At 50.1% G+C, this 15,049-nt stretch overlaps 1 protein-coding gene across 4 annotated transcripts in view; it reads left to right on the forward strand.

Moving 5' to 3' along the window:
* Positions 1-11,621, forward strand: part of ANGPT4 (angiopoietin 4) — a 45,665-nt gene extending 34,044 nt beyond the window's left edge. For all 4 annotated transcript variants that reach the window (XM_074004959.1, XM_074004960.1, XM_005568577.4 and 1 more), the window contains 5 exons: positions 146-261; positions 1,604-1,705; positions 3,117-3,283; positions 7,100-7,230; positions 8,386-11,621. In XM_074004959.1, the coding sequence (XP_073861060.1) occupies positions 146-261; positions 1,604-1,705; positions 3,117-3,283; positions 7,100-7,230; positions 8,386-8,546 (677 nt within the window). In that variant the 3' untranslated portion in view covers positions 8,547-11,621. The remainder of the gene's footprint in view (positions 1-145; positions 262-1,603; positions 1,706-3,116; positions 3,284-7,099; positions 7,231-8,385) is intronic.
* The last annotated feature ends 3,428 nt before the right edge of the window (positions 11,622-15,049 follow it).

The following is a 15,049-nucleotide window of genomic DNA, read 5'->3' on the forward strand; positions in this document are numbered from 1 at the left end:
CTACGAAATCTTCCCAGGTCTGACTCATCTCCCTGTCCCCAGCACCTCCCAACCCAGAACCTGGCACAAAGCAGGCAGGCATGCGCACTTGGACCCTCTCTTTCCTTGCCCATCTCCAGCTGACTTTTGTGTTGTCCCTTTGCAGCCTTCATAACGGCAGGTGAGCAGGTGTTCCAGGACTGTGCAGAGATCCAGCGCTCTGGGGCCAACGCCAGTGGTGTCTACACCATCCAGGTGTCCAATGCAACGAAGCCCAGGAAGGTTAGGGGGCTCCCTGGGAACTGTGGCTGTTAGAGGGTACTGAGCCAAGGGCTTCCCAGACAGACACCCCCTGCTCCATCGGGACTTTGTCCAGTATCTGAAATACCAGAGGTGTAGGGATGGCTTTGACTTCTGAAACCCCCAGCAGTCAGGGGTCAGATTGTGGAGATAAGCAGAAGTTCCCAAAGTTGGCAGTGTATCCTTCACCAGCATCACTTTAGAGGTGCTTTCATCAGAACAGCAGGAAATAGTTCTGTGTTGGTTAAGATGATGATAGCTGATATTACAAACAACCCACAAAATTTCAGGGCCTTAGCCCAAAGATGTTTCTTTCTAGTTTACATATTGAAGGCAGGACTTGGGATTCTGCCACATGTGGAAATTAGAAACCAGGGCTAATGGAGGTGCCACCATTTTCAATGAGTGGCTCCCAAGGTTGTCCTAAAATTTAAGGTCAAGTCATCAGATAAGGAGGGTGACAGAGAAGAGCACGGATGTCAGGAGGGAGGGTCTGAGAGCCAGGCCTAGAAGGGAAACAACTAGCAGATTCCAACTTCACAATTTCCTTTTTTTTTTTTTTTTTTTTTTGAGATAGGGTCTTGCTCTGGTGCCCAGGCTGGAGTGTAATGGCATGATCACAGCTCACTGCAGCCTTGACCTCCTGGGCTCGAATGATCCTCCTGCCTCAGCCTTCCAAGTAACTGGGACTACAGATACATGCCACCATGCCCTGGCTAAAATTTTTAAATATTTTGTTGGGACAAAGTCTCCCTATGTTCCTAGGCTGGTCTCAAACTCTTGGGCTCAAGCGATCCTCCCTCCTCGCACCTAAACTGCTAGGATTACAGGTGTGAGCCACCATTGCTCTATTTCCTTTCACCCCCTCTTAATATACCAAAGAGAATGCCTCTGTTTGTCTCCAGGTTGTCTTTTACACTTCTCACACACCTGCTAAACTCTCCTTTCAACAAAAAGAGGTCAAGCTTCCATTTACCTAGTATGTGCCAGGCACTGTTCTAAACACTTTACGTGACTCATCTCATTTCATTTTCACAACCCCAGTTTGCAGATGAGAGACTGAGGCACAAAGAGGTTAAAGTATGAACCTCCATTTTACAAATGAGAAGAGGAAGGCTCTGAGAGGTCATTACTTACCCACCACTTTAGAAAAATGATGGCAATGGATGGGCAATTTGAGCCTGGATCTTTCTGATGCCCAGAACCCCCAGGCTCACCTGTTGCTCTGTGGGGGTCTGTCAGCCTAGCTACATTTGGGCCAGCACAGACCTGGCCTCTGGCTGCCTCCAAGGGCTCCCAGCTGTGCCTTGCCCACTCCCTCCAGGTGTTCTGTGACCTGCAGAGCAGTGGAGGCAGGTGGACCCTCATCCAGCGCCGTGAGAATGGCACCGTTAATTTCCAGCGGAACTGGAAGGATTATAAACAGGTAACCCTGCTGCCTTGGGGAGGGGCCGTTCAGCCCTGAAACTTGGGGCAGGGGTTGGGCTGTTGGAAGGGGACTGCTTTGCCCTCATTCCTCCCCCAGAAAAAATCAACTCATCTAAAGTTGACAGTGCACATCTGCTTTATGGTACCCCATCACCTGAATGTTCTTTTTGAAAGCTTTGACATATATTCTAAGAAAAAAAGTTTAGCTTTATTTTTGTTTTAATTTTTTTTAAAAAAATAATACATATACATTGCTAATTTTTTAAAGAATACAAAGGAGGGGACAGAATAAAAATCCCCCCCAGTCACCCCTGACTATATTACTTTAATGAAGTTTCTTGTCTTTTCATACACCTATGGTCATATCTGCAGGAGAGATTCATCAACGAGGAATTGCAGGGCCAAAGATCACATGTATTTTATCAGAAGAGAAACCCGATTGTTTTCCAATTTTTTAATTAGGTTTGAATAAAGGATTTTTTGTCAAGCTGACTTAAAATACTTAAAAACTCTTAAAGTTTTCAAAGCCAAAGAAATAGAAAAAGATTCCCACAAGGTGATACAGCAGTTCTGTTATTTGTGTCTGCTTGCTGTTTATTTAGGGAATACTTAAAAATAAATACCAAATTAAGTTATGAGTGTTTTGAACTAATTGGGTTTTAAACAATAATTAAAATGGCAAGGAGGAATAGGGTGTCCAGGTGCAGAAGTACACAAAAGAACACTGAATATTAACCATCAGGCTAATCCGCACTGCATCGTGACTAAATTGGGGAGCGGGCTTTGGGTGTGCCCCTGTCCTTGGTGCTGAATTCTTGTTCTGTCCAAGGGCATTGGGACATGACATTCCCCACACTCTCAGTTTTACATTTCTGTGTTGCTGAAATCTTGCAGTGGCTCCGCTGTCACTGAACAAAGTTTGCTCTATTTATGTAACTGATTGAAATACTTATTTAATTTTTGTTGAGGTTTAACATACATGTGACTAAGCACACAAATAAAGTGTAAGTCTCAGTGAACCTTTACATATGTATTCAACCATGTGACCACCACTCAGAGCTAGACGTACAACACTCCCAGCACCCCAGAGGCCCACTTTGTGCCCCCTCCCAGTCAATACTCCACCAAAGGTAGTCACCAAAGATTAGTTTTCCTGTTCTTGAACTTCAGAGGAATGTGATCTCAGTAACTTTTAACAGGCTTTTACACTTACAAAAATCTTAGTCTTTTCCCTGCAGCAGGTGGAGGGCTCCCACTCCCAGTCCTGCCTACATTGTACTTATGAACTTGATCATTAAGCACAGTGGTTTTGTATAAGCAGCCCTGGAGCCTGGCCCAGCCCAGCTCCTCAGCCAGGGACATGGCCTCCTCCTCAGCATGAGTCTCACCCCACGCTCCCCTCCCTATAGGGCTTCGGAGACCCAGCCGGGGAGCACTGGCTGGGCAATGAGGTGGTGCACCAGCTCACCAGAAGAGCAGCCTACTCTCTGCGTGTGGAGCTGCAAGACTGGGAAGGCCACGAGGCCTATGCCCAGTATGAACATTTCCACCTGGGCAGCGAGAACCAGCTATACAGGTGGGCTCAGGGCCCAGACCGGTGTGGGGGCTGGGGTCTTCAGGCTAGTGGGTGGGCTGGGGTCCCCAGGCTAGTGTCTACAGAGTCTGCTCCAAGGGTCAGTCTCTGGGCGTCTCCTGTTCCTGCCATCTGTCCCCCATTTGGGTACGCGTCATGGGATCTGGAAGCGGCTGGTTAGCACTCAGCATGTCCTAGCCACTGGGTGGAGTGGAAAGAATGTCACCAGCGCTGCCATCTGAGGAGCAAGAAGGGGTCTTCCAAGGTCAGTCACCCCAAGTCAGCCTTTTTACAGAGACCCAGAAGCAAAAGGAGGTGACTTGCCCAGCCTGTCCTATGCCCGGGGTTGGGTGGAAGGGTCCCTGGGCCGGAAGTTGAAATTCCTGCGCTCATTGTGGCCTTGCTCCAGCTTGCTTTGGGAATTTGGACAAGGCAGTCTGGCTTCTCTGAGCTTCTGCTTCTTCAATAGCAGGATGAGCTTAAACATGACGATATTGTAAGATGATCAAGGTTTCTCACCCCGTCCTCAGCCTGGTTCTTGGTATATTTGGGAAAAGGAATTAGCATTTATTGAGCACCTACTATGTTCCAGGCACCATTATTCCATTTAATCTTCCCCACAACACTTTCAGGTAGGCATTACTGTACCTACTTTAGTAATATGGAAACTGAGACACCAAGTTTAAGTATCCTGCCCAAAGTTACAAGTTAAATGAGCTGGGATTTGAACTCAGATCTCCCCGCTGCCAAAACTCATGATGTCTCCACAACATGACATTGCCTCTCAGAGAAATTTAAGGATCTTTTAGATAAGCCTGGGTCCTGGCTATCTCTGAACCAGGAAAAAATTGGATTTATACACTCACACTCACAGGGCTGCAAAAAACCTCACATGTCATCTGGTTCTTCATAGATTCCCTCCATAGTTGCAATCATCATCCAGCTGTACTGGAATACCTCCACTGATGGGAAGGTCGCTTCCTCCCAAGGAATGTCCGAATGACTCTCTGTCCTCCTGAACTTTATGCCTGATTCCACTTCTGGGAACTTCTCAGTGATATGTCCCCATTCTTTCCTCCAGCTGAGTCCCATTTAAGCCACTGGCCACCAAAGCAAAGGCTTTTTTGAGGCAGGGTCTCACTCTGTTGCCCAGGCTGGAGTGCAGTGGTGTGATCACAGCTTACTGCAGCCTTGACCTCCCAGACCTCCCAGGCTCCAATGACCTTCCCACCTCAGCCTCCCAAGTAGCTGGGATTATAGGCATGCACCACCATGCACAGCTAATTTTTGTATTTTTTATAGAAACAGGGTTTCCCTGTTTTTATAGAAACAGGTTGCCCAGGTTCTGACATCCCTCCTTATGGGATCCATACCAACCTGATAATGCAAGGTCCAGAGCGGAATGAAAAATTCCTTGGATGTCCCCCTACTCCTCACACCTGACCAGTGAGTAGCTACAACACCATGTTGAGTTCCATTTAAGCCACTGGCCACCAAAGCAAAGGCTTAAGTCCTGACTCCATCCCTACTTCCCTGAATGACCCTGAGCAAGTCCCTTCACCTTTTCATATGTAGAATGGGTGCCTTAGGCATACCTACCTCAAAAAGGGTGTGATGAGGCCTGAATGAGATACTGCATGTGAAGCATTAACACAGTGCCTGGCATGTAGTAAACACTCAGCAAATAAATTACAATCACTGTCCCAAGGCAGCCCTTCATACCCTTCACTGGACTGCTTTCTGGGAGCACTGCTGTTCCCATCCCCAGACATAGTAAGTGCCTAAAAGGAAGCTGAGGGAGCCTCCCAAGTCTTTTCTACACAGAGAATGATTAAGTCTCATTTCCCTGGTGACAGACACAGTCTGTGACTGGAGGTGTGGTGACCGAGCCAACCACATACCCAGGCCCTGTATTCCCTCTGAATTCCCACTGGTGAATTTCTCAGGCCCTGTCCTGGGGGTACAAGAGCTTCCTTGAGCTTCCTTGGCCACATCTGCCATCCACTTGCCTCCACCCAGCAAGACCTTTTTTATTTTATTTTCCGTTTTATTTTTCTTTTCTTTTCTTTTTTTTTTTTTTTTTTTAGACAGGGTCTCACTCTATTGCCCAGGCTGGAGTGCAGTGGCATGATCACAGCTCACTACAACCTTGACCTCCCAGACCTCCCAGGCTCCAGTGACCTTCTCACCTCAGCCCCCCAAGTAGCTGGGATTACAGGCATGCACCACTATGCCCAGCTAATTTTTGTATTTTTTATAGAAACAGGGTTTCCCTATGTTGCCCAGGCTGATCTCGAACTCCTGGGGTCAAGCAATCAGCCTGCCTCAGCCTCCCAAAGTGCAGGGATTACAGGCATAAGCCACCCTGCCCAGCCTCAGCAGGACCTTCTTAATTGCTCCCAAATTGGCTCCCTACTTCGGCTGCCAATGCAGCCTCCCCCAACCCTGCTGTACAAACACCCCACATTCTCTCCAACCAGGCCCAACCATCTGCCAAGGGCCAAATAATAACAAGCACTGAATGTGTTGAGCAGTCACCCCGGGCACTGCTCTTCACACTTCACACACTGACATCACCAAATCACAATAACAAACGACAGCAGCACTGTTAATTTCACTCTTGTTACCACTGGAACAGATGAAGAAATTGAGGCTCAGTGGGGTGAGACAATCCTCCAAGGCCATGCAGCTATCAAGTGGCAGAGCTGGAATTTGAATCCAGGCTTTCTGCCCCCAGATCTCATGGTCTTCATCACCAGGCAGGGTTGGACATGCCCACCAAGGCCACAGAGCCTGGCAAAGAAATAGAAACCCTCACCCGGCTGGCCGCAGATGTCGAAGCTGCAGAGCTGGGGTGCCCTGGAGCCCAGATCCATGGGGGCTGGTGTGGTCAGGGAAAGCTTCTTAGAAGAGGTGGGTGATTGTGAGGAGGTGTGATGGGGCTGGGGTTGCCAGATCATCATCAGCTGGGGAGCAAAGTGCACATAGGCTCTCAAGTCAGGCCACACTAGGCTGGCATGTGGCTCTGACCCTCATTCATTCTGAGACTTGAGCAGGTTTCTTTGGCTCTTGGGATTTCTGTTTTCGCATGTGTAAAATGGGAATAGGGTGTTGTGAGGATTAAATGAGAATGAGTTAACCTAGGCAAAGCACTTTGAACAATGCCTGACACATAGCAGATGCAAAAAAAAAAAGAAAGAAAGAAAGAAAGAAGAAATGTTGCCGGGCACGGTGGCTCACATCTGTAATCCCAGTGCTTTGGGAGGCTGAGGCAGGCAGATTACTTGAGCTCATGTGTTCAAGACCAGCCTGGGCAACGAAGTGAGACCCTATCTTAACAAAAAATACAAACATTAGCTGGGCCTGGTGACACGTGCCCATAGTCCCATTTACTCAGGAGGCTGAGGTGGGAGGATTCCTTGAGCCCAAGAAGTCAAGGTTGTAAAGAGCCGTGATCGTGCCACTGCACTCCAGCCTAGGCAACAGAGCAAGATGCTGTCTCTAAAGAAAAATATATATATATATTAGCCATTATTATCATTATTGTGACCATTATCACTTCTCTCCAAGACTCAGGTTCAGTGAGATGGGGGAGGCCTGGCATACAGTAAGTGCTTTGTCCCTGGGAGGCAATAGGCAGGGAAGGCAATCCAGGAAGGGAAGCAGTCCAAGCCCTCCACCCAGGCTGGGGCCCTCCCTCCAAGAACACCTGGAGGGGAAGCCCAGCGTGGGACAAAGCCACTGGGGGAGTTCTTCCTTGACACAGCCCCAACCTGACTCTGGGCCCTTCTGCCACCACCACCTCTGGGTGGCTTCCAGGCTTTCTGTGGTCGGGTACAGCGGCTCAGCAGGGCGCCAGAGCAGCCTGGTCCTGCAGAACACCAGCTTCAGCACCATTGACTCAGACAACGACCACTGTCTCTGCAAGTGTGCCGAGGTGATGTCTGGAGGTAGGTGCAGGGTAGGGTGAAGTTCCACCCACCCACGGGCTTACCCAGATTGACACTCCCATTCCCTCCCCAGGTTCTTGTGTGCCCAGGTGCTGTCAGTAGGGTGGGTGCAGGTCCAGGCCTTGCCCACCCATAGGCTCACCTGGCTGTGCCCCTTCGGTGCCTTCCCCCACTGGGTCCTTGAGGTCCCCTCCAGGCCTCACCTCCTCCTAAAGCTGGCACCACCAGTTTTCCTCAGAGACAAGGCCAAAGGAACACTGAGTGCAGGGCCCCACGGGGAGGCACCTATCAGTCCTAACCCCAGGCAAGCCGAACCAGAATCAGGAGACCAGAGGGAGGCAGAGGGGCAGCTCCCCACCAGCTCTGACTCAGGCAGTGTTCCTTGGTAGGCACAGAGGTCAGAGAATGGGAAGTGGAGTGAATGGGAGACAGAGATAAAGTAGGAAGAACAGAGATGGGGGAGAGACCTTCTGAGACACAGAGGACAGATGGAGAAAGAGAGAGACACCAAGGCTCTCGGAGTCATTGAGCAGCAGATGGAGAGCTACACCGGGGCAAAGAAGTACAGAGGGAGATGGGGGAGAAAGACTCAGCCCAACAAGAGGCTGGGAGATGAACACAGCGTGTGAAAGTTGGGGGCCCAGAGGAAGGGAGGGCCAGAGACATGAAAGGCAGAGGAGGACCAAGACCATCAGACAAAGATGAACACAATGGGACACACAGAGACAGACCCAAGCACAAAGACCATCAGAGAGAAAGAGATGAACCTGGAGAGTGAGAGACTCAGACAGAGTGACAGAGACCACTAGGAAGCAGTGGGGAGAGCGATTTGGGGAGGCTGGGGAGCTGGAAAGGCAGAGGGTCAGGGAGGGAGGAAGACAGGGACACCAAGGGCTCAGGGAGAAGGCCGGGAGGAGCGAAGGGGCTCGAGGAGTGGCCAGAGCCCCTTGCTGCCCTCTAGAGGCCCGGGCTGAGCAGAGGGTCTATTGCCCACCCCACCCCCACTCCCACCCAGCCCCATCCCCAGCCAACTGGCTTCCCAGAGGAGGTAACAGCCCCAATTAGTCTTTGTTCTCTTTGGGACACAGGGGCTGCCCTCTTGCCATTGGCTGGGCTCCCACCTCCACCAAGCACCTTTCCTCCCTCTTCCACCAGGGTGGTGGTTTGACGCCTGTGGCCTGTCAAACCTCAACGGTGTCTACTACCACGCTCCTGACAACAAGCACAAGATGGACGGCATCCGCTGGCACTACTTCAAGGGTCCCAGCTACTCGCTGCGTGCCTCTCGCATGATGATACGGCCTTTGGACATCTAACAAGCAGCTGTGCCAGAGGCCGGACCACACAGGAGAAGCTCGGACTTGGCACTCCTGGACAACCCGGACCCAGATGCAAGACACTGTGCCACCACCTTCCTTGACACCCTGGGCTTCCTGAGCCAGCCCTCCTTGCCCCAGAAGCCCAGAAGGGTCATCTGCCCCCCTACTCCCCTCTGTCTGTTACATGGAGGGTATTCAGGGCCCATCCCTCTGATGTAGTCCTCACCCTTCTTCTCTCCCTCCCCCTTCAGGGGCTCCCTGCCTGAGGGTCCTTGAATGGGCTGAGAACAGACCAAACTAGACTCTTCAAAGGAATACATGACCAACGGTGGGGTTGCAGGCAGGTGGAAAGGTATTTGCACACCAGAAGCTGCCCAGATGGCCCAGGTTCTATCCCTTGGGTTGGGGAGAAGGCCATCTCCCATTCCAAGGTCCTGTTCCAAGCTTTCCTAGTCTTGAGATGTCCTTGAACTTTCTTTTCAAGTCTGAAGGGGCTGCATCCACCCCTTAATGGGTGGGTTAATCATTATTTCCCCTTCATACTCCACCACTTCTAGGCTCCAATGACTCCAGAGCTCAGGGTCTTTAGACTTCACCACTTCTAGGCTTTACCACTTCACCACTTCTGGGCTCCAATGTTTGGAGCTCAGGGTCTTTAGGAGACCTAAAAGGACATGCTCCTTCACCTCCAGCATGTCCTAGAGGATGTGTCACAGGGAATAACTATGGCTTGTCTCTAAAAGTACCTATGAGCAATGAGAAAAAGAAACAGCAGGTTAAGTCAAAGTGAACAGGCACTCTTAACTGCAGGACTGATCAGAGCCTTTAATATGGCCAAGTGCCTTGTGACTACCCATGAAGTGGCTAGAGTGGGCAGCTTTCTCCAAATTTACTTATTTGAAAATGGGCTCAGTTTGTCCCAGAGCATCTCACAGAGCTGTAGATGCTCTTGGACAAAGCTAGGGCTCCCCTGGCGCAAGGAGGAGCCCCACAGCCCCATCCCCACCTCAGCTATACTCACCCTTTTTGGCTACAAGGGCCACAGTGACAGCCTCAAACAACCTCTAAAAACAACTAGAAATAACCTTTCAGTTGAAACAGATACCATCCCTGAAGAAGGGTCTAGAACTTAGTCCCTGCCTGTGTTATAGGCTCATGCCTTCCAAAGCTCCTTCAAGCCCCAGGAAGCTGATCTCTACCTGGGTGGCTTCCCTCAGGACTTCCTGTAACCTCAACTCCCCCAGGCTCAATTACAGGGACTGTTGGGCAGGACATCTGTCTCCAAGTCCAGATCCTCTCTGCCTCCAAGCCGAAGCCCCTAGCCTCCCTCCCCTTCCCCATCCAGCAGTGATGCTGACTCTGTGGTGGTAGGTGGGGAGCTGCAGGGAAGGAGATCAGGCCTCTGCCTGAGCTTAGGAGACCAGGGCCCACGTAGCTTCTTACAGAGGATGGAGTCAGAAAGGATCCACAGCCACCGTGTCACCTGCCCCCATCACTGTGTCATGCTCTCTGCCCTGTTGTCATCAGCCAACACCCAGGCCTAGCCAGGAGCCCATCTGTCCTACCGCCAGGATACACATCTGTCCTCAGAAGGTTTTCTCCTGGATGAGGCTGGGCCAATGGGAATAGGATACCTTCATCCCCCTGGCTCTGCCCCAGCCCTGAGTCCCACTCTCAGCCGATCCCTGAGCAAACCCAGCACAGACTGACTTTGATCTTATTCCTGGGAAACAGCACTTTTCCCCTTCAAGACCCAAAGGACATGGTTGCTGATGGTGGCACTTCAGGCAGGATGAGAAGTCTTTAGGGGTAGGTTGCTGCCCAGAGAGCTCAAATTGCCTCAGGCAGCATTTGCCCAGCAGACTTTTATTTAGCCTCTACTGTGTGCAGTGTGGTGTGGTAGGCAGGGCTTTGGAGTCGGACAAACCTGCTCCAGCTCTGACACTTTGGTCCAGTGGCTCAGCCTCTCAAGGCACCAGTTATCTTCTCAATCGTCAAAGCCTCAGTTGTCCCATCTGTAAAATGGAGATGATAATATTCCTTCCCGGCTGGGCTGTGGCAAGGAGGAAATGAGACCATGTATGTCATCGTCTTAGTAGAGCCTGGCATGAAGCAGGTGCCTAATAATGTTTGTCCCCAAAGAGGTGAATGGGGTGAGGAAGGTATTCCCCAGCACATGCCGCTCCTTCTCCTGCACTCAGGTGAGGAAAAGGTGTTTTATTTTTGTATCCACGTCATTTATTTTTCTACTGTAGTTTCTAGGCTGATTGCAAGATAGAGAGGAGACAGGGCAAAGCTGTGAGGCCCAGGGACAGAACTCCTCTGGGTGGCATGAAGGCCCAAGTCCCTCTCTGTACTCCCATTTTATAAGGGGGCAGAAAGCTGATTTGAGTTGCCCTCAGACACCTGTTCTTCGTGTCATTTTATTTTATTTTTTTGAGACAGTCTCACTCTGTTGCCTAGGCTGGAGTGCAGCAGTGGCATGATCTCGGATCACTGCAATCTCTGCCTCCCAGTTCAAGTGATTCTCCTACCTCAGTCTCCTGAGTAACTGGAATTACAGACACCTACCACCACACCTGGCAAACTTTTGTATTTTTAGTAGAGACGGGGTTTCATCATGTTGGCCAGGTTGGTCTCAAACTCCTGGCCTCATGTGATCCACCTGCCTTGGCCTCCCAAAGTGCTGGGATTACAGGCGTGAGCCACCATACCCAGCCTCAGACACCCGTTCTTAAATATTCATCCTTCTTTCTTATCTTCCTTCCTCCTCCATGCCAGGACTCAGGTACAAGGGATAGAAATTCTAGCCCTAAGAAATAAATTGACTCACAATTTATTGTCTAAGGGTAAAGGCAAGTGAGGTTAGATCCAGAGGCTCAAATGATGTCAGCTCCAACTCTCAGCCCCTCCATCTGCCCCTCCATCTGCCCCATTGACTTCATTCTCAGCCAGGATCTTTCCTCACAAGAAGGCTCTGGCAGCCCCGGGCTCGTGTCCTCCCAGCTCAGGATCCCTGACTCGGGGAGCTCCCCTGTCTCCGTGGTTCCAGTAAAGGAATGATTTTCTGCAGCCAGGACTGGTCCTGTGTCCATCCTTGCGCTTATCACTCTTACTCTGCTTGACCAGACCTTGGTCACATGATCACGCCTGGCACCAGCAGTGGGGTCAGTGCCACCCAAGTCATGACTTCAGGAAGCAGGGATGCTGGGCAGGCAGGAGCAGGTGTTCACCTTCCCTCCTTCCCTGTCCCTGGCTCCCATCTTCTCTCCACCTCTGTGCCCTCTCTCAGCCTCTCCGTCCCCAGGTCGTGACCCGAGGCTCCAGTTCATCCCAGATTGCCTCAGACTATCATGGACACAGCTGTGTCCTGCCCAGGAATATTAGGTCCTGTTCTCAGTCCTGGCTCTGCCATTGGATCAGAGCCCCTGGCCCTCTCTGAACCTGTTTCCCATGGACAGAGCACCTAGCAACCTCTGGAAGCCCTTCTGACAGTGATGCTGACTCACAATGGCTGCAGACAAGACCAGCCTGAGGATCCTGGGCAGCACAAGGCACTGTAGAGGGCATGGCTGGTGTGGTCTCAAGCCTAGATTGGGTCTCCTGGGGGCCACAGCTCATAGGGACCAGCCTCTAGGATACCTGCATCTGCGGGTTCCTATGCAAAACCCTTGTCACCTCTCCCTGCACCAGGTTAGTTTTCTTACCATTTGAGTGATGAAGAAATTAGGCACTGGGCACAGTGGCTCCTAGCCTGTAATTCTAGCACTTTGGGAGGCCAAGGTGGGTGGATTGCCTGAACTCAGAAGTTCGAGACCACCCTGGGCAACATGGTGAAACCCTGTCTCTACTAAAAATACAAAAACTAGCTGGGCATGGTGACACATGCCTGTAGCCCCAGCTCCTCGGGAGGCTGAGGTGGGAGAATTGCTTGAACCGGGAGGCGGAGGTTGCACTGAGCTGAGATCTCGTCCCTGCACTCCAGCCTGGGTGATGGAACCAGACTGTCTCAAAAAAAAAAAAAAAAAAAAAGAGAGAGAGAAAGAAAAGAAAAAAGAAATTAGGGCTCAGAGAGGGAAAGGGTCTCATCCAAGGCAGCACAGCCATGCACCACCTCCAGCACATTTGCATTTGTAAGCTGCCTTCCTCTCCCAGAACATTCTGGACATCTGGGTATCTACCACCAAACTCCTATACCAAGGGCAGGAGGAACTTTCTGGAAAGGCCTCCAAGACCCCTCAGTCTCTCCCACTGGCACCTGATGGATCCTGAGGGAGCCAGATCGGCAGAACACAGCATTTCTGAGATCTCTGCAAGTTCCCAGCAAAGGCAGTTTCCACACTGGGGAGAGAGTTCCCTGAGTACACCCCAGAGACATCCACGACGGGCGAGGTAGAAAGCGGCCATGTGCCGAGGGTGAGGGATGATCCTCATCAGGATGGTTTGTCTCAGTGGCTGGGGAATTTGACCCTTTTTTCTGAGTTTTCCTTCCCCTCAGTCTGTGTGGGCCTTCACCTCTCCCATTTAAAGATGCTTCAGAAAGCTGACAGCATCACCTTGGCAACACCAGAATCAACATCCTTAAATGAGAAGATGAGGTGAAGTGACTTGCCATGATTTGTTCATTCTACTTTCCCTCCTTAATAAAGCAGCTCACAAAGCTGTAATAATTAATCCAACATGGCACAAGTATAAGGATTAGCAAATGATGATCACAAATAATCCATGCGATATATGTGTATTATTTTTTATCGATCTCGGTTAACCTTGAGAAAGAAAATAATTAACCAGACTTGCTTTCTGATGTGACACAAAGGATAAGCCCACACCAGCCCACAGGCTATAAAAACAACTGACGGATATCATAATGCACAACCACTCAATATCCGTGTGACCTTAAATAAGTTGCACAACCTCCCTGTGCCTCAGGTTCCCCTCTGTAGCAAGCTGGTAATACTGCTGCTTCATGGGGTCACTGAAGGATTGATCAATGAATTTTTCTTTGCTGTGGCATGGGCATATTTGGCATCTGGTGAAGCCATGGACCCCTCCTCAGAATGGTGTCTTCACGTGCTGAAAATAAAATTAAATGCATTGGATTATGAAGGAAACAAATTATATTAAAAACACAGTCATTGGTCGGGCACGGTGGCTCACGCCTATAATCCCAGCACTTTGGGAGGCCAAGGCGTGCAGATCACAAGGTCAGGAGATCAAGACCATCCTGGCTAACACGGTGAAACCCCATCTCTACTAAAAATACAAAAAACGTTTAGCCAGGCATGGTGGCAGGCACTTGTAGCCCCAGCTACTCGGGAGGCTGAGGTAGGAGAATGGCGTGAACCCAGGAGGCAGAACTTGCAGTGAGCCAAGATTGCGCCACTGCACTCCAGCCTGTAAAAATACAGTCCTCTGTAGGCACATGTGTTATGCCAAGTTCCTGTGAGGGCCCAAAGGACACATCTGTTGTACCAAATAAGTTCCAGAGCTGAACCTCAGCACACATGTGTGCATCTGGGCACCTGTGCACAGAGCTTGTATGCACAGAGCAGGAACACATGCATGCTACAAAAGGCTCAAGAGCCAGACTCCAAACTCGCTGCCCTTGTTGATGATTTCCAGCTGATGGAAGATGGAAAGGCGAAGGTAGATGTGTTTTGGAGATAAAAGGCCTTGCTTCTCTGTTTACTGTCTATGTGACCTTGAGCGAATTGATTGACCTCTCTAAGACTCAGTTTTCTAGAATATAATATGGTTCTCTTCTCTCAGAGAAAGGGTGGAGTTCAGTGAGGTAACAGAAATGTAAGCATTGCATCATTCAGAATGCTCTGGGCTGCAAGTAACAGAACACCAACTCCACTGGTTTAAATGAAAAAGAAATTGATCATCTAGAGGTAGGCTTCAGGGATGACAGGAATCAGGACCTCAATGATGTCAGTAAAGCTCCAGACCACTTCTGACCCTCCACTCAACCACTCACTCTTCCACCTCCCTGTCAGATTGGTCCCAAATGTGGTTCTCCTGGTAGTCCATACTGGAGTAGTGTCCACGCTGTGTAGTGTCTTTTCCCCACCAGCAGAAGAGAGAACCTTTGTTTTTCTTTTCTTTCCTTTCCTTTTTTTTTTTTTTTTTTTTTTTTTTTTTTTTTTGACAGAGTCTTGCTCTGTCTTCTAGGTTGGAGTACAGTGGTGCGATCTCAGCTCACTACAACCTCTGCCTCCTGTGTTCAAGCAATTCTTGTGCCTCAGTCTCCCAAGTAGCTGGGATTATGGGTGCCTGCCACCACACCTGGCTGATGTTTGTATTTTTAATAGAGACTAGGTTTCATCATGTTGACCAGGCTGGTCTCAAACACCTGACCTCAGGTGATCCACCCACCCCAGCCTCCCAAAGTGCTGAGATTACAGGCGTGAGCCACCACACCCAGCCAGCAGAAGAGGTAACAGTATTTTCTGTCAAACTGGAAGAAAGGGACTCTGCTAGTCAGGTAAGGGAGGGCA

Source organism: Macaca fascicularis, chromosome 10 (genome assembly GCF_037993035.2).
Source record: "Macaca fascicularis isolate 582-1 chromosome 10, T2T-MFA8v1.1".
NCBI lineage: Eukaryota > Metazoa > Chordata > Mammalia > Primates > Cercopithecidae > Macaca > Macaca fascicularis.